This window comes from Cajanus cajan, chromosome 11 (genome assembly GCF_000230855.2).
Source record: "Cajanus cajan strain Asha chromosome 11, NIPB_CcT2T_4, whole genome shotgun sequence".
Lineage (NCBI taxonomy): Eukaryota > Viridiplantae > Streptophyta > Magnoliopsida > Fabales > Fabaceae > Cajanus > Cajanus cajan.
This window is the reverse complement of record NC_138527.1, coordinates 44,991,066-45,013,207: the sequence shown is the minus strand read 5'-3', so window position 1 is coordinate 45,013,207 and position 22,142 is coordinate 44,991,066. Positions and strand designations below refer to the sequence as shown.

The 22,142-nt window shown below is 33.4% G+C and overlaps 3 protein-coding genes across 11 annotated transcripts; 2 read left to right on the top strand and 1 right to left on the bottom strand.

The window, feature by feature from the left end:
- Positions 1-292: 292 nt before the first annotated feature.
- Positions 293-1,913, bottom strand: LOC109810953 (uncharacterized protein At2g34160). Its single transcript, XM_020374568.3, has 5 exons — positions 1,680-1,913; positions 1,356-1,404; positions 908-970; positions 755-819; positions 293-648 (listed from the first exon to the last, which is right to left on the bottom strand). The coding sequence occupies exons 1-5, from the start codon at positions 1,821-1,823 to the stop codon at positions 550-552; spliced, it is 420 nt and encodes a 139-aa protein (XP_020230157.1). The 5' UTR covers positions 1,824-1,913; the 3' UTR covers positions 293-549.
- A 2,272-nt stretch (positions 1,914-4,185) lies between these two features.
- Positions 4,186-9,212, top strand: LOC109810917 (Polyketide cyclase/dehydrase and lipid transport superfamily protein). The gene is made up of 6 exons (XM_020374525.3): positions 4,186-4,720; positions 5,116-5,281; positions 5,510-5,686; positions 5,775-5,858; positions 8,430-8,511; positions 8,603-9,212. The coding sequence occupies exons 1-6, from the start codon at positions 4,353-4,355 to the stop codon at positions 9,037-9,039; spliced, it is 1,314 nt and encodes a 437-aa protein (XP_020230114.1). The 5' UTR covers positions 4,186-4,352; the 3' UTR covers positions 9,040-9,212.
- A 1,871-nt stretch (positions 9,213-11,083) lies between these two features.
- On the top strand, positions 11,084-21,044 carry LOC109810852 (uncharacterized). 9 transcript variants are annotated; one of them, XM_083066993.1, is made up of 9 exons: positions 11,084-11,235; positions 11,536-11,731; positions 12,572-12,658; positions 12,881-12,934; positions 13,141-13,311; positions 15,629-17,675; positions 19,056-19,171; positions 19,392-19,504; positions 20,696-21,044. In XM_083066993.1, exons 3-9 carry the CDS (start codon positions 12,604-12,606, stop codon positions 20,801-20,803), a joined length of 2,664 nt encoding a protein of 887 aa, XP_082923119.1. In that variant the 5' UTR covers positions 11,084-11,235; positions 11,536-11,731; positions 12,572-12,603; the 3' UTR covers positions 20,804-21,044. The 9 variants fall into 9 exon arrangements, with proteins under 9 accessions (XP_082923119.1, XP_082923118.1, XP_082923117.1 ...); XM_083066992.1 differs by having other exon boundaries at positions 12,824-12,934; XM_083066991.1 differs by having other exon boundaries at positions 12,821-12,934.
- Positions 21,045-22,142: the final 1,098 nt, after the last annotated feature.

Genomic DNA, 22,142 nt, shown 5'->3' with positions numbered 1-22,142 from the left:
TTCTTTTACTTATATTGATCTCACTAAATTTTAATAAAATTATCATGTGAAAGAATATGGGTAGTTTAAAAAAAGAATGTTATACAAATTGTTCTCCACCGCCATTTTTTTACGTACCTCTTCATTGTTAATAAAATAAGTACTTTTTTTTTTTGGGGTAACAAATTAAGTGATGAAGTGATATAACCAGTGGACAAGTGAAGTGTAAGTCATCAGGCATTAGAAGATGCAAAATTGGAGAAGCCTTTCGTTGTGAGTCACGTAGAGAGAAAACGAACGAGGTCGAACCATCTAGCTTGAACTCATGCCATTCCATTATCATTATGAAGAAAGTACATCTATACAAGTAAAAGAAACACTTTTTACAGGAGTAAAATCGTAATAGCCTTGTGGCAAAACCGCATTTAGAAGGACTATCATCGCTGTATCTTACCTTCCTAAACACAGTAAAAGAAAAAGGAACCAGAGAAAATATAACGAGATTGTAGAATCCATTTGCACACACAAGCAAAAGAGCTTCAATGCTTCATTTATCTCCGGTTACTTATACTACTCTTTAACTGTTGCCTTATCAACTTCATTCTTCCCCCGTGAAGCAGAAATATTACTTTGATCCATATCCCCAGCCTTTCCCATCAAAATCCCAAGCTGTTCAAAACAGTATAAATAAATGACGTGTCATTATGGCAATCCATAAATAGCTTAACAAACTGAACAATTGAACGAAGGATAATGCAGATAAGGAAAAACCTACCTTAGCTTTTGGAATCCCCCGACCTTCCTTGTCTTCCTTGGCACAAACAGTGGAAGTCATGATATCTGCATCACATGAAAACCAATTTAATCTTAACTAGGAAAAAATACGTTCAGCTTTCGGCAAGCTTTGTAAGTAGAAGACTGATCTTACTTTTCTCGAGTGCCCACCCGTTGTTTTTCAAAATCTCAGAGATGATTACAACAGTTGGAATAGCTGGGATTCAATTTAAAAAAAATAGTTAGCAAAACAAAATGCAACTGCGTGTGAGTGTTCTATTATAACTCTCCCTAAGACATCAGTTACTTACTCCACGTGTGAGAAACTCAATCGCATAAAATGGATGCACAATAACATTTAGGGTTTGATTACAATTAGTTTCAACTTTCAACCAAGAGCATAATAGAGAACAGATTGAAAATATTTTTGGTGCAATTGAAATTATTCTTTATTCCAAATTTTCACATACTCACCCAAGAACACTCTTAATGTTCAAGGTTTAACTTGCCATAACAAACAATTGCTTTATGGTAACCCTCATCCCAAAAATGTAACGAGCAGAATCACACAAGAACGCAAAAAAGATTCAAGAAAATTATACCCAAGCCCAGTGCACATAGCTCGACGTCGTTGCCCTGCTTTATGTACTTCTGCAACAGAAAGAAACACAAGATCGATAGATGAAGCCATTTGAAGACAAATTCACAAAGAAAACGTCCAAGAAAAGTAGAGGAAAAAGATGCAAAGCGCAGTTAATCCAATTTCCAAGCAACATGAAATGTGAAATGAAAAACAAAAAATCAAGAACGCACTTAACTACCGATAACCGAAATCCAAAACAGATTTATTGGATGAAAAGCGATGAACGAAGTCAAAGATTGGAGAACAAGCATCAGCGTTAACGAGTGCGAGAACAGAGTGATACCTTGGCGAGATTGAGGTAGAAGAAGAAGGGTTTCTTGGTTTTGGAAACCTGAATTCGGATGACCTTCTTGGTTTTCTCTTCCGCGCCGTTAATCTTGGCGTCGGCGATGTTGCCATTACCACTCACAGAAATCTCCGTCGCCATTGCCACTCTCTCTCTCTCTCTCTATTGGAAATTTTGCAGTGCGCTACTCTCACTTGGAAGCTTCTTCAACAACAAGTGAATGCAACTCTGTTGACGGAGGCGTTTTTATAGGAGCCGTTAACAGATAAAAAGGACACGTGTCTCCTTTTTTTCCCCCTGATATCTCGTTAGTTAGTTCGGTCTTATTTGGGCCTAAAAAAGTAGATCAAGTGCAGGCCCAAAGAAAGTGTTTTGTAGGAATTGGTGGAAGCTATTGAAGCTTAAGCTCATTCTAGTGATATTTGGGCTTTCAAATATTAAGGTTTGAATTTTAAAGTCAAGTGTGTTAAGTATTTTTCTTTAAGCTATTATTCTAAAATTTTATGATCGTTTTTACAATTTTATGTGTACAAAAATTTATGTCGGTTTAATTTTTTTATCTAGATAATTTTGTGAAATCATATTAAAAATTTGTTAGCTTTAATTAAAATGATATATTAACTTTATTTCAAAATATCAATATATTGAAGCATAATCATAAAGGATTAAAGTTTAAATTTTTATTTCAAAATATGAGCTAATTATCACTTTTTATGTTAGCAAAATGTATTAATTATCACTTAATTGTGTACTAAAATGAATTGATTATCATTTATGTACTTATTAATAAAGTAATTATAGAATTAAATATTGTGTAAATTATGACTATTATAACTATAAAAAAAATGTTATTTTCTTATAGCTTTTATTCATTGTCTTTTTTTCCAAACAATCCAAACACAAACCCTTTTTTTTTTAGCTTTTGCTTGTAATTTGGGATATTGTTTAGTGGTCCAAGTTGAATCGTGGGCTATTTATTACAAACTAAAAGTTGTGCAATAGAAATTTCCAAAGTGTAACATATGTGTAGAAAAAAAACTTGGTTTTGGAGATTGAGTTTCTCAATGATGGTTGTTTACGATATCACTCGAGTTATTTCTTCGTAAATAAGGTGGTGAGTATGGTTGGTGATAATTAAGACGTGTCTTGTGATTACAAATATTAATAGGCAGATCAAGTTGCAAATTGTTTAGCCAAACATAGTCATTTTATGTTAGAAGGGGTATGTATCTTACAAAGTTCCCTGCATGAATAAAGTTACTTTTGTTTACTATATTCAATAGTTTTTTTCTTTAGAAGTTTTTAGCTTGGGGTTTTAACCTTCCACTATACCAAAAAAAAAAAATCATTTTTTACTATTATTATAAATGTCGATTTATCAATTATAGTAATATCAAAGATTACGAACAAACTTATAGTATTAGTTTTTTAAACCCTCATATGATTTCACTATTTTTAAATGATTAAGTTTGATATTTTTTTTAAAATGTCAAATATTTCTCTTTCATCTAACTTCATTAATATTATTAGTGTTAATCCGGACAAAAGAATAAAATTAAACATTTTCTTTTAAGTTAAAAGACCAGATTAAATTATTTATAAGTAGTTGAATTTGATTAAATTTTAAAAATAAATAGAGAAACTAAAGAGGGGTAATCACCATAAATATTATTGAAAATCAAATTCTCGAGGAAGAGTAATACGAACTATATTAATTAAGACAAAAAGAACAATAAAATATGGATATAGATTAGCGTGAAAGATTATACCATCTCCTTCTATTTAAAAAATTGTCAAAATTTGACTTATTTATCATTTAATTTATTTTCATAGAAATATGTTTGTGAGAGTAAATTTCCCCATGAATAATAAAATCTTTCTCATTGATAACAACTATAAGTTTGATCACAACTCTCTCTTGAGCATTATATATCATATTATAAATAAAGCTTAATATTTAGTTCATTAAACCCTCTAAAAAAACACAATTTAAACCGGCTTATTTAAAAAAAGTTGTAATATAATTAATTACATTATAAAAAAAACTTATTTAAAAAAATGAAGTTAATAAACATTTATACACACTTGGCTTTTTTCCCCCTTACTAAACTAGGATATTTAACAACTTCTAATTCTTCTATCTTCATGTTTTTTTAACAATTTTCTCTCTCACATCTTTTATGTTATTCCTTACCTCCACCAAACACAACAGTAAACTTATATACATCCAACAAATCCTATGTTATATTCCCCTAGATAATTATAACACAAAATTTTTAAAAACAAAATACAGGTAATGGGCCTAATGCAAACAGCAGAAGTTAGAAAAAAGAAAGTGTATGATGAACAAATTTACGCGGCTTTTGGTTTGGATTTAACCAGACAGGGTTGGGGTTTGAGCTGCCAAACCTAACAGATCCTTTCCAATAATTAATAGAAACAAATCGACGGCAGATACGCTGCCACGTGCCAATTAAAAAAAAAAAGGCTATCCGGTTTGTGTTTGGTTTGTTGAAGAATGGGAGGGGGAGAACTCGTTGGGTGTGTCCTGCGCAACAGGGTTTCCGTCGTCATCTAATTCCATTTTCGTTACTAAACACAGCAAGAAAAGCGAGGCAGAGAGAGAGAGAGAGAGAGAGAGAGAGAGAGATCTTTCATTTTCTCGGGAAAATGGAGGATTCTTTCTTTGACGTCGTGGAGTTTCTGAAGAAACCCTCGATAGTGGAGACATTCGTCGACATTCTGCTTTGCGCGGTTCCGATTTGGCTGGCCGTCATGATCGGCTTGCTGATCGGGTGGTCATGGCGCCCGCGCTGGACGGGACTCCTCTTCCTCGGCCTCCGCAGCAAGTTCCGCTTCCTCTGGACGGCGCCGCCGGGCTTCGGCGCCCGCCGCCTCTGGCTCGCCTTCACCGCCCTCTCCGCCTTCTCCATTTGCCGCACCTATTGGTCCAATTTCAAAGGCAAAGCCAAAGCTCAAGATCCCTCGCCTTCGCAATCCGATGTTGCCGACTCCAACGCCGTCGCACGCGCTACACGGTAGCTCCTCAATTTTACTATAGTTTAGGATAAGAAATTATCGAACAAGAGACCGGAACGCTGATTATTAGGGATTGGACAAATCAAAGTATTGAGTTATATCACGTGTTTGGCGTGTAGTATTTGCTTTTGCGTTTAGTTTTTCAGCTGTTTTAGAAACTAGTTTTAAACACTTGTGAATTGATCTAGACAATCCAGTTTGGTTTGTTTCAGGATAGGCATTTCAGTTTCAGCTTCTTCGGAGCATTGATAATATTGTTGTATTGTTGTTTAATTGTTGCCTTCGTAATTGCTTACTTCTAGCTATCAGATTTTATGACATATTGTGCTGTTTCGCTAGAGGAAGAATGAGTTGTTTTATTCATTTGGCAACTTGGTTATTGCATATGCATTAGGTCCGGTGATAGGGCTGAGGAGAGGGAGCAGGACACAGTTGCACAGACCGATTTGGAACATTTTCTTCATCTCCTTGAAGGGAAAGATGGAGTGATGGATTGGCAGAGTTTTATGGAGAGGTCAACACCGAACATGCAATACAAAGCTTGGCGTCATGATCCTGAGGTTTAATTTTCATCTCATTTCAACTGTCTGTAATCTGACGAAAATCACCCACATCCTGCATTACCTCCTAGTTTAAAGTAGATTTATGTCATCGAGTTTTTTCCATTCCATATTCCCCACCCAAAATAATGGATACGTCCTCACCATCTATGTTGATGATTATTTCTTTTTGGATTTCTACCTTAGAAATATATCACCATCTGATGTTGGACCTGGATCTGTTAACAGTCAGGTCCTACAGTTTACCGTAGTAGAACTGTCTTTGAAGATGCAACTCCAGAGTTGGTGAGGGATTTCTTCTGGGATGATGACTTTCGTCCTAAATGGGATGCTATGCTTGCATACTGCAAAGTATTGGAGGAATGCCCTCATAATGGGACAATGATTTCTCACTGGATTAAAAAGGTATTTGCAGCAACGATCTTAAAGACTTGCATTTTAAGTGTGCAATGGTATGGTTGACTGATTCTTCATTTACTCCTTTTGTCTGTAGTTCCCCTTTTTCTGTAGTGATAGAGAATATATTATTGCTCGAAGAATATGGCAGGATGGAAACACATACTATTGTGTGACGAAGGTATGGTTGTGACACGATTCATTACTATCTTATGGCATTTCTCTTGTTTTTGTTCCTCTCCCAATGACTAGTCTCCGCTCTTCTATAGCTAGAAAAGAAAGTCCCATTGGTGTGAAGACATTGATAGTGAATATTTCAAATTATTGATAGAAATAATTAATGAATTATATGTGGCATACAGGATAGGATAAGTGGAAAATGCTCCCTCTACTTCCCCACAAATTATTTTTTAAACCCAGGTTCACATGTCAAATTGATAATATATTTTGAACTAGTTATTAAAGTAGTTATTCACCCTGGATAGTCAGCAGGTATCATGATGGAAGCTATACTGAAGTTTATACATACAACAACAATAGTTTTGTTCCACTACGTGGGTGCGGTTACATGGATCACATAGTGCCATTAGGCTTGGTTAAAACTTAAAAATCAAAGTCTCAGGGGCATTATTCAGCATGAGATCTCTTAATAATGCCTCAATGTTCTTTTTAGTCTCCCTCTAGTCCTCTACAAGATAAAAACTATGCTATCTTCTCTCCTCATCAACGCCTCTTGTAGCTTTCTTTGCATACTCTATCGTCTTTTACTTCATAAGTGCTACAACAATATTTCCTTGTATATAATCATTTTGAATCCTGTTTTTTCTTGTGTGGCCACACATCCATCTTAAAATGCTCATTTTTGATATTCCCATCTTTTTCTCTTATTGTTTATTTATAGCCCAACATTTATTATTGTATAGTATAGGGTGTTCATGGATTGCATTGGATTGGTTTTGATGAAAAAATATTCAATCCAATCACTTTTAGATTGTTCTTTGATCATCCAATTGGTTTGATTTATTTCAATTTGGATTATATTGGTTTTCAGATTTTTGAAATAGTCTCTATAAGTATTGAAATAAATGATGAAATACTTAAATTAATCCAACATCAAACATCACATCTCATACATAACTCGTAACATAGTTCAAAGTACACATTCAAATTAAGTTAAAGATAACCTTACAATTTCAAAAAAATAAAAATTGATAACAGACTCCTAGTTCAAACGCATTCTTGAATATATGAATATGTAACTAATTATTAAATAATCTTGAATACACAACAAAGTTCAGTTCGATCAGGATTGGATAAGTTTTCAACATAGGATCCAAAATCCAATCTATTCCAATGAAAACAATTGGTTTTTTCAGTTTGTTAGTGTTGTGATTCAGGAATTGTGTGTATTGTTGTACACATACCAATCTTATTTATAGAGTGAATACAATAAATGATAGAGATACTAATCTCTAATATTATGGAAACTAATCTAATCATATTCCTAATTGATAGTGAGGATAATAACCATAATATATGTATCCACAATATTTGTAATATATTCACAATATCTGTAACAGTTAGGTTTTTCATTTTTTCAATTTGGTTAGGTTTGTATTGGTTGAAGAACACTCCTATTTGAGTACAACGTTTCTTATAACAGTGTGATAAAACTTTCCTTTGAGCGTGTGCTTTGTTAAACTACTTTGTTGTCTTTAATAACCTAGTACAGACCGAGTACAATTGGTCATACAACAGTACATTAAGACTTTCCTTTGTGCTTGTTGAGTAACATGAAAAGAATAGGGGAAAAAATGCAAACATAATTAAAAAATTAAATAAAATAGAAACCGCTATGTGACATGAAAAGAACAGCGACCACAGAACAGAGGTTGTGGGTTGGCCAGAAATGCCTGTCAGAGTGTTGTGGGTTACTGTAGAGCCGTGAGTCAGATGTTGTGGCTAATAGAGGAGAGACCATGAGAGCAGTACATCGACTTGCTGAATGTGATTGAGTGCTGAATCAGTGTTTGACAGGTATCAAACAATTGACTAATGAAAGAAAGGGATAAATTTTGAAATTATCCCCATAAATTGAATGGACAACTGGCAATTGGGGCAAGGGTCTTTTAATTGCTTGTTACCAGTGTGGCCACAACAGCTGCAAATTGACACTATTTGGGGTGCAACAAATGCTTCTTGATAACATGACATTGTAGCTTTCTTGTAGCTGCCAGAGGCTGCAACATGGGGCCCCTATGATGTTACCATCGCACACAATTAATAACTCTGGTCATTAACATAACAAGACACTCTTTGTTGGAGAATTGAATGGTTGTTCATGTCTCATTGTTGGTGAAACTTATCATTTTAAAATCTCTTGATGCATTTCTGGCTTTACTTTATGTTTTAAATATTTAATGGCATCCTTCAAAATTTCATGAATTAAAAATTTAAAATTGGTTTAATTCCCTTTTGGTCCCTGTAGTTATATGAATTTTACTCTTTAGTTCCAATAGTTAAAAATATTTCATTTTAATTCCTATGAATATCATTTTTTGTTCCTTTTTAGTTTCTATGTCTTTTAATTATATTCTTCATTAACTGCAAAGTATTTCCAAGTTAATTCAGATCATTTGTTAAGATGATTTATTGCTTTACATGTTTCTTTCAGTAAATCTACTGTTAATTGATTTAAAATAAATAAACAAAATACAGAAGGTTTATACTTTTTCAATCTTCAATGTTATAGGGAGTACCCTATCCAAGTTTGCCAAAACGGGATAAGCCCAGACGTGTGGAACTCTATTTTTCTAGTTGGGTAATCAAACCTGGTAAGAACTGTCGGAACAATTATTTTTTGCTTGTTAACCTCAAGAATTCAATGGTGATGTTTCATGGGCTGATTCTGGGAAATTGATGCAGTGGAATCTCGCAAAGGAGATGGTCAGCTGTCTGCATGCGAGGTTACCCTGTTACATTATGAAGACATGGGGATTCCCAAAGATGTTGCCAAGTTGGGAGTCCGCCATGGAATGTGGGGAGCTGTCAAGAAATTGCACTCTGGAATGAGAGCTTACCAGAATGCTAGGAAAACAGATGGTTCTTTATCAAGATGTGCATTGATGGCAAGTAAAACAACTAAGATCTCTTCTGACAGAGACATGCATTCCTCAGAGCCTGCGTCTTCTTGCAAGGAAGATGGAGTGCAAGCCTTGATTAATACCGCACAAAAGGGTCATGGCCTCGACTGGAAGTGGGTGGCTGTGGGTGGCACTGTTGCTCTGGTTTTGGGTCTTCATACTGGTGCTGTAGGGAGAGCGTTGTTGTTGGGAGCAGGGCACAGAATTGCGCGGAGATGAGTTATCTAGGATCTGGTTAATGTCATGGGAAGGTCCACTTGTCACCATTCAGAATATTCATCATATATATACATATATATATTTAGACCATCATTTAACGGTACCGAATGCTAATTTTGTGTTTGTTATTATTATTATTATTATGACGATGATGATGATGATTTTTTGTATTAGTTTCAGCCCGGTTAGATTCATCTTGCCCCTGCGTTTTAGAATGCTAAGCATCAATTACATGCCATTTTTTTTTAAAGGGAATCCTTTCAACAACGTTGCCATCAAATTATGGGCCACAAATATTATATTTTACCAGGATCAATTGGACGACTTGAAATGTTTTGTAGCACGGTAACCAAAAATAGTAAAAATAAAATAAGGATAAACTGTGTAAAAATAGAATGTACTTTGATGATTGAGCATTTAAGATTTTGTCGGATTAAAGTGATTCTTGGTTCTAACAAGATAAAAACTGGTGTCCTGTTGTATGAATTATCAAATGCCAAAGTAGAGCCGTTGAGCTCAATAATTCCGTAACTGCACTGTAGGTATGATATCGGTGTACCCCAACACGGGTATCAGTTATTTCGTCCGGACGTCCGATTCGGGAAACATGATCATGTCCATTTTTCGTTTGCAACAGTACTGTGTTTAAACAACAGCGATATGTAACAAAAACAAATATTGATAAATAAAAAACTAGTAAGCATTTTAAAGTGGGAATTATGAAAAATGTGAAATTAGCAATTCCTCTCTAAAACATATTTTTTTTAAAGCTTATAAATAAATAATAAATAATCATCGACGAATGGGAAAACAAAAAGGTGAGGAAGCACAAATCCAACAATCAGGCAGGTCTATATGCTGCTGTTTATGATTGGCAGCCCATGGTATTGAAAAGATAAAGGTCGATAATATAATAATTTGATTGGGAAAAACAATTTTCTTTAATGTAAGTTCTATGGTTTGTTTGAGACATGGAATAAAAATGAAGTTTATATATATATATATATATATATATATATATATATATGACTTGACCAATAATAATTTAAATTGAATAAAAGTTAGTATTTTAGTTTACATGATAAATTTTTATTTTATATGATAAAGTATTATAATGAACAAATATTTTTATTACGTAAGTTCTATTTTAATTTTATGATAAGTAATTTATATTGTGATAAAAAAATTTAACTATCAATATTTTTTTTTAAAAATATTAAAATTTAAATTAAAAAATTAAAATAAGACTTCCTTTGTATATATATAAGGACTATCTAGAACGTTTTTAACAGAGTTTTTTTTAATGATAACATTTTTACGAATTTATTTCAACTTTCTATCTATTTTTAATTTGTCTTTTTTATTTAACTATCATACAATTTACATGTTGAAAATATTTATTTATTATAAATTATAATTATATAAAATAAATATTTATTTTGTGCACTACACAATCTAAAATAATTATGATCCACGTGGCATACTTATCATTAGCATTTTAAAGAAAAAGCTCTCGTTGATTTATAGTCTTTATAAATATTTTATTCAAAAAATACTCTAATTTATATGTAAAAAAAACGATAGAGAAATTTATTATTGTTGATTGATAAATTTTTAAAAGAATATTACATTCAATTGAAAACATATATATATAGAGAGAGAAAGTAAAAAAAAATCTATCAAATTTCATGTGATTAATTCTTATTTTATATGCCAAAATAAGTTGAGATGACTTTGTTTTCTCCAGTCTTCTAGACAACTAGTAAAATTGATTTAATTCGTGATTTATCTTTCAAAATAAATTTATTTTAACATATACATCAGAAGCTTATTGCTATAGATATTGAGTTTAACTAGTTGAGTAGTTTAAAATTTAAATGAAGCGAGATTTACAGCAGGTTGGTAATTATTATGTCTTATTACTGTCATGTAAGCAGTGATGATGAAATGCTGCAAATTGCAATAATCCAACGTACGAGGGTTGTCAGTGGCATAGAGTGTGTCCACGTGGCATATCCTAAAACCTCACACAGCAGAAAAAAGGTAAACAGCTTCATGTAACTGTTGTATCAGAACGTCTGGTTCTGCAACTGCACCCCAACTCCTATCTCTCTCTCTCTCTCTCTCTTCCTTTTTCCCATTTTTCTTTTTTGCTTTGCTTAGTGGATCACAGTCGCACCTAACCAAACCAAACTGGTATGCTTCACTTCTCAATTTCCTTATACCTTGGAAATGAACTCTTCATATCTATTAAGAGATAAGATAGGACTACGACTGTGTGTAGCTATTAAAAACATGTTTCCTAGTTCCACGCCCTAATGTCAAGCACTAGCAGGAATTAGTGTGACTCTATTCTTACCATCATATTATACAATCTGTTGTCTTGTGTTTGGATATGCAAACGATTTTTTTTTTTTTTATTACCTGGACTAGAGTTTGTTATTTTCCTTGCTTTTTATGTTTTTGTGTAAATGGTTTAAAATCTCATGTTTACAGATATGCATCTAAATGATCGTGTTGAATCCTTGCTGCTTCTAATTGAGTTAAATTCAAGTTCAACTCAAGGTGATGGGGGTGACCTTGTTCTTTGTTCACACATAAAGCCCTTGTGATGCTCATAGGCGGTGTCCATGAGGAATGTGCCCGAGATTGAAACCATTCATAAACCTGTACATAGCAACCTGAGCTTTTGGTATGTCTGATCCTTGACATTATGCGTGGCAAGAAATTATTATCAACCTTCGTGTTATCTTTGCATATATGATAATGCTTAATGTTGGTTGTTTCTCCTCCTAGTCTCCTCTCAAATTTTACTAGATTCTAGTGGAACACTTGAATTAGGAATGTTGCAGAAAGAGGTTAGAATAATGGTCCGTTGAAACACTTAAATTAGGATGAGGAAAAGGAGAAACAAATGAATGTATCCAACATGCTTTCTAAAATATGATGCATCTTAGAAAACTGATTATCGTGTAAGGGTATGTTTGGATAAGTTTTTCCGGAAGCACTTCTAGGAGAGAAAAATAGGAAAGAAAATCAAAACAAGTTTTTCTGTATGCTAAAAGTAGCCATAGACTAAAACTTATGAATAAAAGTAAAATTTATGAGAAGCTAATAACTTATGTATCAACTAGTTAAAAATAAAATTTTAGAGAAGCTAATATGAGAGAGTTTCTGCAAAATAACTTATGTATAAACTAATTCTTAGCTTATGGGGAAGCTTATTTCATTTTTTCCTCCTATTTTGATTTTTTATAAATGTTTTTAGAGAAGTTTACCTAAACATATCCTAACCCACAATCCAGTCATGCAATTAGCTGCCTCAGCATTTACCCTACATTCAGAATTTTCATTTTAAGCACTTCATAGAAGGTTAATTTTAATTGTAATAATATTTCAGGACCTTTTTGTGAAGAGTTTATCCTTCTGAAGATGAGTGCCGAAAACAAGAAAATAAAACCAAAGACTGATATTGAACTCTTTCTCAATAATGCTAACCAGTGCGTTTGGAAAAAAATAAATAATGACTCAGGTGCAGGTGCAAATGCAGCCTCAAGGGTGGACATGACACTTGCTGCCACTGACCCCCTATCTGAAATAGTTTGGTCTCCAGACAAAGGTTTGAGTCTTAAATGTGCTGATTCAAGCTTTGCTAAAAAAAATACTTCTCTTTTAAGGGATGTTGGAACAAGCTGTATGGTTCTTGCTTCGCCACAAAATTTTACTGGTGGTAATTCTACCACTGATAAACCTATAGATGATGATTTTGTGAAACCTATAGCAGTTGTATGTGCCAAGAGTGATATTGCTGAAGCAGATGCTCATACGATGCATCCAACAGGTGGTGATTCAAGTGCCAAGGCAGAGTGTAAAGCCTATGAAGAAGATGACATGGGTAAGTGTATATAGATGCAAGGAAAGGAGGCTTTACAGTAGATTTTTGGGTTCAAATAAACCTTACCTCACTGAATGACAAAGAAATACATCTGTTATCCTAATTAGTTAAATACTTAATTGGGACTTGTGAGTTTGAATTAATGTCTTTCTGGTCACTTTTTCCTAGAATCATTTTCTCAATCCTACAGAACTCTCATCTGGCAGGATCTGTTGGTCATAAGGAGAAAGTGAACACTGCAGCGGTAGCACTTAATTTGTCTAATGATCAAAATGAGAATCTAATGAACAATTTGGAAAAGGTTACTGGAGATCGAGCCAACATTGGAACTGATAAGATATCTGGAATAGAGGGAAACAAACTTTCTGCTACTTCAGGTATGTGTTGCCATCAAGGTAGTTAAAGGTGAAAGGGGCACTTACTGCCGAGCAAAGAGAGCCACCAAAAAGCAAGACTTACTAAAAAAAGATGCTAAACATTAAAAAAATTAAAAGTTAAAACTGTTAAATATTTGACTATTTTGCATTGATTTCCATATAAAGTACTGTTGTAGCATAAAATTCATAGTAAAAATAAAACATTATGAGCCTCAAATTCTTACTCCTTAGTATCACAGATGACAAGTTACATGGCTGGTTTTAGAGATTTTTAGTTGCTATTCGGAAAGGCGCTTTTGTAAGAGGCACTAACCCCGTTTAGCTTCCTGCCTCAGCGCAGTAGGTGCATCTTTTGGTGCCATTTTAGTATATATATTTTATGAGTTATTTTTATAAGGTTATTACACAAACATACTCTACAATGATGAGATATTGTCCGCTTTGGGTCTTAGCCCTCACGGTTTTGCTTTTAGTCATCACCCAAAAGGTCTCTCAATCATTGAAGTATGTTTGTATTATATAAGTTGTTATTTGTTGTATTATTTTATCGATGTGGGACTTGTTTGAATCCCAACAATCCTCCTCTCAAACAAGGGACCTAACCTTTCATGCAGCGGAATCTGTCTTTATATGGCACATTATATTTTATGAGTTATGAGGGGTTATAGGGTTATTGGTTTTCACCGAATCCAACCTGCGGCTCTGATACCACTGATGAGGTTATTTTTATGGTATTTGTCTGAGAGGATATTTTATGAGTTATTTTTATAAGGTTATTACACAAACATACTCCACAATGATGAGATATTGTCCGCTTTGGGCCTTAGCCCTCACGGTTTTACTTTTGGTCATCACCCAAAAGGCCTCTTTTGAAGGTGATTTTTCATCATCTTCATTCTCCTCTTGATCATCAACTTTCTTTTGAAGACATGCATTTTGTGTTCTTCACTTGTATCTTCATTTATAATTGGCTCCTCCTCCAAATTTAAAGCAAAACTTTTGCCTTTCATATGAACATTGAATACTTCTTTGTTGTGTATATCTTTAATCACACAATTTTTATCTTCAAATAACACTTTATAGCCTTTTCCTAATAATTGAGAAACACTCAACAAATTTTGGTTAATATCATGAACATATAAAACATCAGATATTAATTTAAAACCTGAATGACTCTTAATAGCAAGTGTTCCTTTGCCTTTTACTGCAAGGTGTGCTCCATTCCCCATTTGAACTTTAGAGATATCAGTTTTGTTGAGTTCTTTGAAGAGTTCTCGATCATAGGTCATATGATTTGTACAACCACTATCAATAATCCAAGCTTTTGAGGGTTTTTTGGTCATAAAGCATGACATTGAAAGTAGTTCTTCTTCTCCCTCTTCTTGTTGATCTTCAACAATGTTGGCTTCTTCTTGTTGCTCATGAGATTTGCATACATGTTTTAGGTGTCCTAATTTTTCACAATTGTCACATTTTACATCAGGTCTCTACCAACATCTTTGTTGTGGATGATTAGTCTTTTTGCAATAAGGACATGGTGAAAAAATTTGAGTGTTATTATGTTGACTGTTCTCTTGAAACAATTCCTTCTTCTTGTTTTTGCCGATTTAAGAGTCATGATCCTTGTGAAAACATTTTGTGAAACACAGGCAAAGAGACAACTTTTTGCCTTTGCCTTCTTGATTTTCCTTTCCTTGTGAATTTTCATTTGGGCTACGGTAGGATTTTCTGGCAACGCGGAAACACATAATCTTCTTCTACAGCTTCCCAGAGATCTAAACAATGATGGGAAAATTTGTGAAAAATTTGTTTCTGCTTCCATCTCCAAGATCGTAACCTTAGCTCTAGATACCAATGATGGGGTTATTTTATGGTATTTGTCTGAGAGGATATTTTATGAGTTATTTTTATAAGGTTATTACACAAACATACTCCACAATGATGAGATATTGTCCGCTTTGGGCCTTAGCCCTCACGGTTTTGCTTTTGGTCATCACCCAAAAGGCCTCTCAATCATTGAAGTATGTTTGTATTATATAAGTTGTTATTTGTTGTATTATTTTATCGATGTGGGACTTGTTTGAATCCCAACACATTCTAATTTGTTTAATATTTGTTACTGGTTTATAGCAGAATAATTGGAAAGAATATTTGATAGTTCTGCAGGCTGTTTTTCTAAATACACTAGTTCTGAGTTTTAAAACATTTCCTTTCTGTTTTAAGGACACTAACTGAAATATTTGTTTTTGTATAAGAAATTCCAAGTTCTTCCTTTTTTGGCATACATGAAATGTATTCTGTGTCCATTTTCCTGCAGGCCAGGCTGATCAAAGGCCATTTGATAATTTATTACTTCAATCAGATGAAAATAAACCTAGCATGGACCAAAATCCTTTTCTGGGGAGAGATACTGGTGTAGAAAAAAAGGCTGTAGTAAATGAGGATAGTTTGCATACTGTGTTTGAGCCTATAATTGAATACAAAGGCTCTGGTGCTCCAGGGGATAATTTAGCATCCTCCAGCAGGAATCCTGTAGAAAAACTGGAATGTAGTGCAGAGAATAATTTGCGATTTTTCAACTGTGAAGCTGCTTGTGCTGGAACCAGCAGAGTTAATGTTAATGAGACTGAAAACAAATTTCAAGACAATGAAATGTTGCAACCATGTGATAAGATTCTTCCAGTTTTGCATTCTCCATGTCATAGCAGAATTCATATGGCAATCAACAAAGGCAAGGAAAAATCCTTATCAGATGTTGATGCAAATGTAATGTTATCAAGGGAGGAGAATGACAGCCATTCAAGTGTTGAAAGCTGTAACAGTGCTGGCTTTTTCCCAACTGGTAAGAAGAGACGTAACTTTCAACAACAGTTGATAATTGGGAGTAAAAGAGTCAAAAAGCAAATTGAAGAAACTTCTGGTTCCAAATCCTATGCTAAACGGGACAGCTCATTCATGAACTGGATTTCAAACATGGTGAAAGGACTCTCACAATCAAGTCAGAATGATTCAAACGCTTTGGCTCTTGCCCTTGGAAATCCAGATCATCTTAATCTGCGGCCCAATGAGAAAATTATCACGTGCAATATGAATCAAGATCCTGAGCCACAAAATACAGGATTCAAATCCATTTTTCAGTCCATATATTGTCCAAGCTTGAACAATGTGGGAACAAAAATGCCTCATCAAGAAGGAGTGAGTAGTGATGATTTAGAGCCAGGTAACATGGAAAATGGAATAGATGCTACTCCAATAACCTGTTGTGCGGAGAACAATTTGCAATCAAATAAGTTTGAAACATATGATGCCGGTCCATCCTCACAGCCTACTATTAAACCTCTAAACTTTTTTAACTATCAGGAAAGCCCAGTGGAGAATACAAATTTTTCCATCTTGGGTCATAGTAAGGACAAGGAAGAAGTGGCATCGCATTCTTCTTCAACCAAACAAAATACAGATAATAATGATAATGTTGATTCCAATGTGCTTTCTGACAGAAAGGAAGAAGAGAATATCTATCACAAAAGAGATAATCTGGGAAGTCTGTGGATAACTCGTTTTTCTCCAAAATTCACTCCTCCCTTGAGAGAACAACCTGCCAATGACACAGAGGCCTCTACTGATCTTAAGGAAGATAAAGGAAATAATGATAATAAATCAATGTATAAGTTCAAGCCTCCTTCATCTTCCCCAGGATTCAGAAATTTTGAGCCAATGGCTTCAATGTTTGCAAGGAGATTTGGTGCCATCAAACACATCATACCAACAAACACAGCAAATAATGCCACACAGTTAAATATGTTGTGTTTGTTTTGTGGAACAAGAGGCCATCAACTCTCTGATTGCTCGGCTATTGCAGAAAACATGCTAGAAGATCTCCAGAAGAATATAGATTCATATGGGGGATTGGAAGAACATCCTTGTCTATGCATCAAATGTTTTCAGCCCAACCACTGGGCAATTTCATGCCCCACTTCAATCTCAACTAGGAAACAAGAACTGAAAGCTAATGCCTTGGTGAATGATTGTGGAAAACATTTCATCCCAATCAATGAAGAGGGTGCCAGGCTGCTGAATGATGAGGATGACCGAGTTTTATCTAGCGGTTCGATTAATGATGAAACTGATAACCGAGCAGGGCAAAATATTAATTTGAAGCGGAAATCAAATGAAATTATAACCTTCAAGGTAGGCAGCAATGCATCATTGAAGAAATACCGGGGTTCAAGTTCAGAGGAAAACAAATTCAGAGAAAATCCTACAACATCTCCATCCAAATTGGCTGAAAGGAAGATTTCACATGTGCCAAATGAAATATTTGAAGCAGTGAAAAAGCTTCGATTGTCCCGCACTGACATCCTGAAGTAAGTAATACCAGTCAACTAACTTACACTTTGTCATTTCGTGTAAATGAATCATGTGGTTTTATGGTCCATCCCAATGCGGATACTATACTCTCTCCGTTTTTTTTTTCATAGTCATTTTTGACACTTTTTTTTTTTCTTTTTTTATTGTTACTTTTCTAAAATCAATGACTTATTAATTTTTTTTTTCATTTTTATCCTTGATAATTAATGTATATTTACTGAACAATGTGTCTATTCATTTTTCAATGTACCCATTTCTTCTTCAACCACCTAAAGGATATAACAGGAAAATAAGTAATAAATACTTGAAAAAACTAAAATATCAATCATTTTCTTAATTCTTGTGCATAACCTTAAATGTCAATGAAAAAAAAACGGAGGGAGTAAAATTAAACAGCCTAATGGTAATTGCAAATTACATCAATGATGCTAATTAATTATTCTTAATCCCAAAATTCATGCTTAAATCATTATGCATTGGTACGGGGGTACACATTAGACGTATAAATTAGTAGTTTGCACATTCCTTTTGCTTTTGCTGCCATTGACGATTTTCTTTTCCTGCATTTCATTGTTTCTCATCAAAATGGTCATTATGCCATTGCGCCTTGCACATTTATCTGATTAAACAAACATTTATCTATATTGAAGTAGAGTGCATTCATGAGTTGAATTTGTCTAATCATTAGGTTACCCTTTACTCCTTTCTCATCTATGATCATAGGGACTTTACACGAAAGAAAAAAAAAATGTACACAAAAAAGTAGGTGAATTGTGTTATAGACACCTTCCCATTTTTATGAGAAAGAATGGACTTTCCGAAATATTTTCACAATGTCCTGATAGGAGCACTTTGTGAAAAAATATAATGTGACACTTGTATATTCACAATTAGTCTTACACCTGCAAAAATATAAATAATCTAACTTCAGCAAAATGTAAGTTAAATAGAAGATAAGTTAGCCCACAAATAAATTGAGTTAAATTCGAACCATGTATCAACAAAATCGAGGCATACAATCACTAAGTACAAGAATGGTAATAGAAATAAAAAATAAAATATGGGAAGAAGAACAGGAAATGAGATTACATATATGCCACCAAATGCTATCTGTTAAATATTTATTTACAAATACACTACTTATGCCTCTTGGTATTGATTGGGAAGGAGCCTCTGTAACCTGTATTGCTAATTTTTCTAGCATTTTAAGTATTAACTGGAAATAAAAAGGAGAAATGAAACCAACAGGAGTGTATGAAATCTGACAGGCAGAGACAGAGATGCATATTTGTGATAGGTTAACATAGTGTAGACTTTTGTCACATAAAACAAATGGATCTTTGTGACTTTACTTAACAGAATGCCCTTTACATCAGATGGATAAATACTCATGGCTCAATCACACAACTTGATGGTTTTTTCTTGCGCCTGCGGCTCGGGAAGTGGGAAGAAGGGCTAGGGGGAACTGGATACCATGTGGCATGCATAAATGGTATAACTAAAACCACACCTTGTTCTTTGCATGTAAAGCATGTATCATGCTTGACTTATGTTACTTGATCACATTGTAAATTACCCTGGAATTTTTAGTTTGATGAGACATCATGACTACTAGTCTTTTTCTTTTTTACTTCTGAGTACAATTCATGAATGCTGTTTTTATTCCTTCCATTTTTGTTTTTTCTTCCTTGTTCTGTCTGGTTTACGGACAGAGACCCAGAGACAGTGTTCAGAGCAGAATACAAGAAAATCTCTCTCAGTGAAAGTGGGGAGTATCAAGTGCATGGTCGAGAGTCAGTATATATCCAATCATGATTTTCTTGAGGTAATAATCAATGATTATATATTAGCTTTTCCACTTGTTTTCCATGTGTACATATTGGAAGCTAGTGCTTTTTCACTTGTTTTCCATTTTGACTCTTTAAACTACTGTGAAAGTGAAATTCAGGCTCTAATATTATACTAGATGGGATAACATTCTTATGGGTTTGACGGTGGTTTACTGCTTATTGAGTAATGAACAAAATATAAGGGCGTTTTACTTCTATTTTCATTTCGTATTAATTTCTACACCTATTTTTTTGCTCTTCAGATTTTATTGGTATGACAAGTGAGCTGTGTGAAAGTGAAACTTTGAGTCCTAACTAAGTTGAACCTACTGAGCTAACTTTATGCTTTATATTCATATAACAATTAACATGCACAAGTACATTTAAGAGGAGTGTTTACAACGCTCCGTCTAATATACTATTTAATATTAGTTAAACTTTAGGTCAAAATTATATTCTTTAGGGGACCAAACTTAGAGCAGTTGTTTAGGTGATTTGGTGTTGTTATCCGATTAAAATTGGTGTTTCACCTTCATAATCCACAAAAAAGAATGTTTACATTTAAGGTCAACATAGGTTCCTAAGTTAAAATTCTAATTTTGATTGGAAAATAATATCAAAAGCACCTGGGAATTGTATTCAAGTTTAGTCTTTCTTTAGGATCTTTTGATATCATTCTCCAATTAAAATTGGAGTTTTGTCTCAATAATCCATGTTGACCTTTAATGTAAACTTTTATAAGTGGATTATTGAAATAAAATTTCAATTCCGATAAAAAAAAATAAAAAAAATAGAAATAAAAAATAAAAAATAAAAAACAAATGTACATAAAGAATTACATCTAAGTTTAGTGCTAAAATTTATTAAAAACTAAAAAATCATGAGTTACTAGTGCAATGGTTATCAGCTGAAGAGGAGGATCTAAAAATTCAATAACTCAGAGGGATCTCTAGTATATCTAGACTCAAAATCCCCTAGAAACGCCTTGTGATCAGCCCGAGAATTAGTACATGTCTGGTTTCATGTTTAAGCTAGAATTTGCTGCTTTTGCATGGTTTATCTGTATTTGACACAATTTAATTAGAAATATATATAGTTAGATTTAGTTCAGTGGTTTAGCATCCACTCGTGCTTTTGGTATAGCTGCTTCAACTTCACCTGATGCTTTTTTCTCTCTATTTGAGCAGGAAGAAATCATGGAATGGTGGTCCACCACCTCAGAAGCAGGTGCTGAGATTCCATCCGGAGAAGATCTTACAGAAAAATTTAAAAAGAAAAAACTGTTAGGTCTCTAGACATTTATTAAATTAAATGTTAATATATTTATTAACATATAAGCGAGTTCATTCTCACACTCTTTTAGATAAAAATTCTGTTTCCTTTTTGTTATCCAATTAATTGTATATCAAAGGAAGCTTAACATTGAAGATGGTGATAACTCATCATCACGAGTCTGTGCATGTCATACAGACATTCCTATACAAAGCATTGTTTCATGTTATGCAATGAAAATTATACTAATTCATTACTCACTAATCACTATTTCTACCCTCCACTCCAAATTGCATCTATGTCTTGCACGTTTTTGCAGTTTCTTTTATCCTGGTTTGATAAAAATTTTAATTTAGCCAGATCCCACAAAATACATAGATTAAAAAGGCATATTTAATTAAAAGAAAACTTATATCCATTTTTTGAAAATTAAGGCCATTCTTTAAATGAAAATAATACGTTATTAGTAAATATATTTTCATTTAAAAATAGCTCAATTCATGTGCATATTGCATATGGTGCCTCGTGAAAAAATATTGGCATATCTAAGAGAAAAGGTGCTTTCATAAACCTTTAATATTTTTTTATTTACCCATGAAGATTTGATATAATGAACTTGGTGAAGGAGATCGTGTGCCTGTAAACTTTCTGCTCGGTTTGAAATTAAAATATTGCTTTGCCAACCATGTTTTAATAGTGTCATTCAAGTAATTTTAAAATAGCTCAATTCATGTGCCTACATATGCATATGGTGCCTCATGTGAAAAAAATATTGGCATATCTAAGAGAAAAGGTGCTTTCATAAACCTTTAATATTTTTTTATTTACCCATGAAGATTGATATAATGAACATGGTGAAGGAGGTCATGTGCCTGTAAACTTTCTGCTTGGTTTGAAATTAAAATATAGGAATTTAAATATGTTTTTAGTCCTCAAATTTAAGGTAAATCTGTTTTTGTTTCCTCAAACTTAAAATTGTTGTTTTTAGTTCTTATAATTTCAAAAAATCTTATTTTAGTTCTTATATTCAAATTTTGTTAAAAAATTTATCAAACATTATTATATAAAATCTACTTATTGGTGTCTCTATTAGTGAAAATATCATTTAATCTAGTTGATATTGTATAACTGTCTTAATTAGTCACTTTTAAATATGTTATTAGTGACTTAAGGGACTAAAATAAGATTTTTAAAAATTATAAAGACTAAAAATAACAGTTTTAAATTTGAAGAAGCAAAAATAAATTTATCTTAAATTTGAGAGACTAAAAACATATTTAAGCCAAATATTATTTTGCCAACCATGTTGAAATTGAAATTCAAGTAATGTAATAGTGTCATTCTAGAGTACCACACCTTTGC

What these genes read in the sequence shown, in the direction of transcription:
- LOC109810953 (XM_020374568.3), bottom strand. Translation starts at nt 1,823, where the DNA reads ATGGCGACGGAGATTTCTGTGAGTGGTAATGGCAACATCGCCGACGCC. An exon ending in GCTATGTGCACTGGGCTTGG is followed by an intron (nt 971 to 1,355) that starts GTATAATTTTCT and finishes ATTGAATCCCAG; the next exon opens with CTATTCCAACTGTTGTAATC. An exon ending in CGGGTGGGCACTCGAGAAAA is followed by an intron (nt 820 to 907) that starts GTAAGATCAGTC and finishes CATGTGATGCAG; the next exon opens with ATATCATGACTTCCACTGTT.
- LOC109810917 (XM_020374525.3), top strand. Translation starts at nt 4,353, where the DNA reads ATGGAGGATTCTTTCTTTGACGTCGTGGAGTTTCTGAAGAAACCCTCG. An exon ending in GCCGTCGCACGCGCTACACG is followed by an intron (nt 4,721 to 5,115) that starts GTAGCTCCTCAA and finishes CATATGCATTAG; the next exon opens with GTCCGGTGATAGGGCTGAGG. An exon ending in TTTCTCACTGGATTAAAAAG is followed by an intron (nt 5,687 to 5,774) that starts GTATTTGCAGCA and finishes TTTTGTCTGTAG; the next exon opens with TTCCCCTTTTTCTGTAGTGA.
- LOC109810852 (XM_020374429.3), top strand. Translation starts at nt 12,472, where the DNA reads ATGAGTGCCGAAAACAAGAAAATAAAACCAAAGACTGATATTGAACTC. An exon ending in TCCCGCACTGACATCCTGAA is followed by an intron (nt 17,676 to 19,055) that starts GTAAGTAATACC and finishes CCTTTACATCAG; the next exon opens with ATGGATAAATACTCATGGCT. An exon ending in CCATGTGGCATGCATAAATG is followed by an intron (nt 19,172 to 19,391) that starts GTATAACTAAAA and finishes GTTTACGGACAG; the next exon opens with AGACCCAGAGACAGTGTTCA.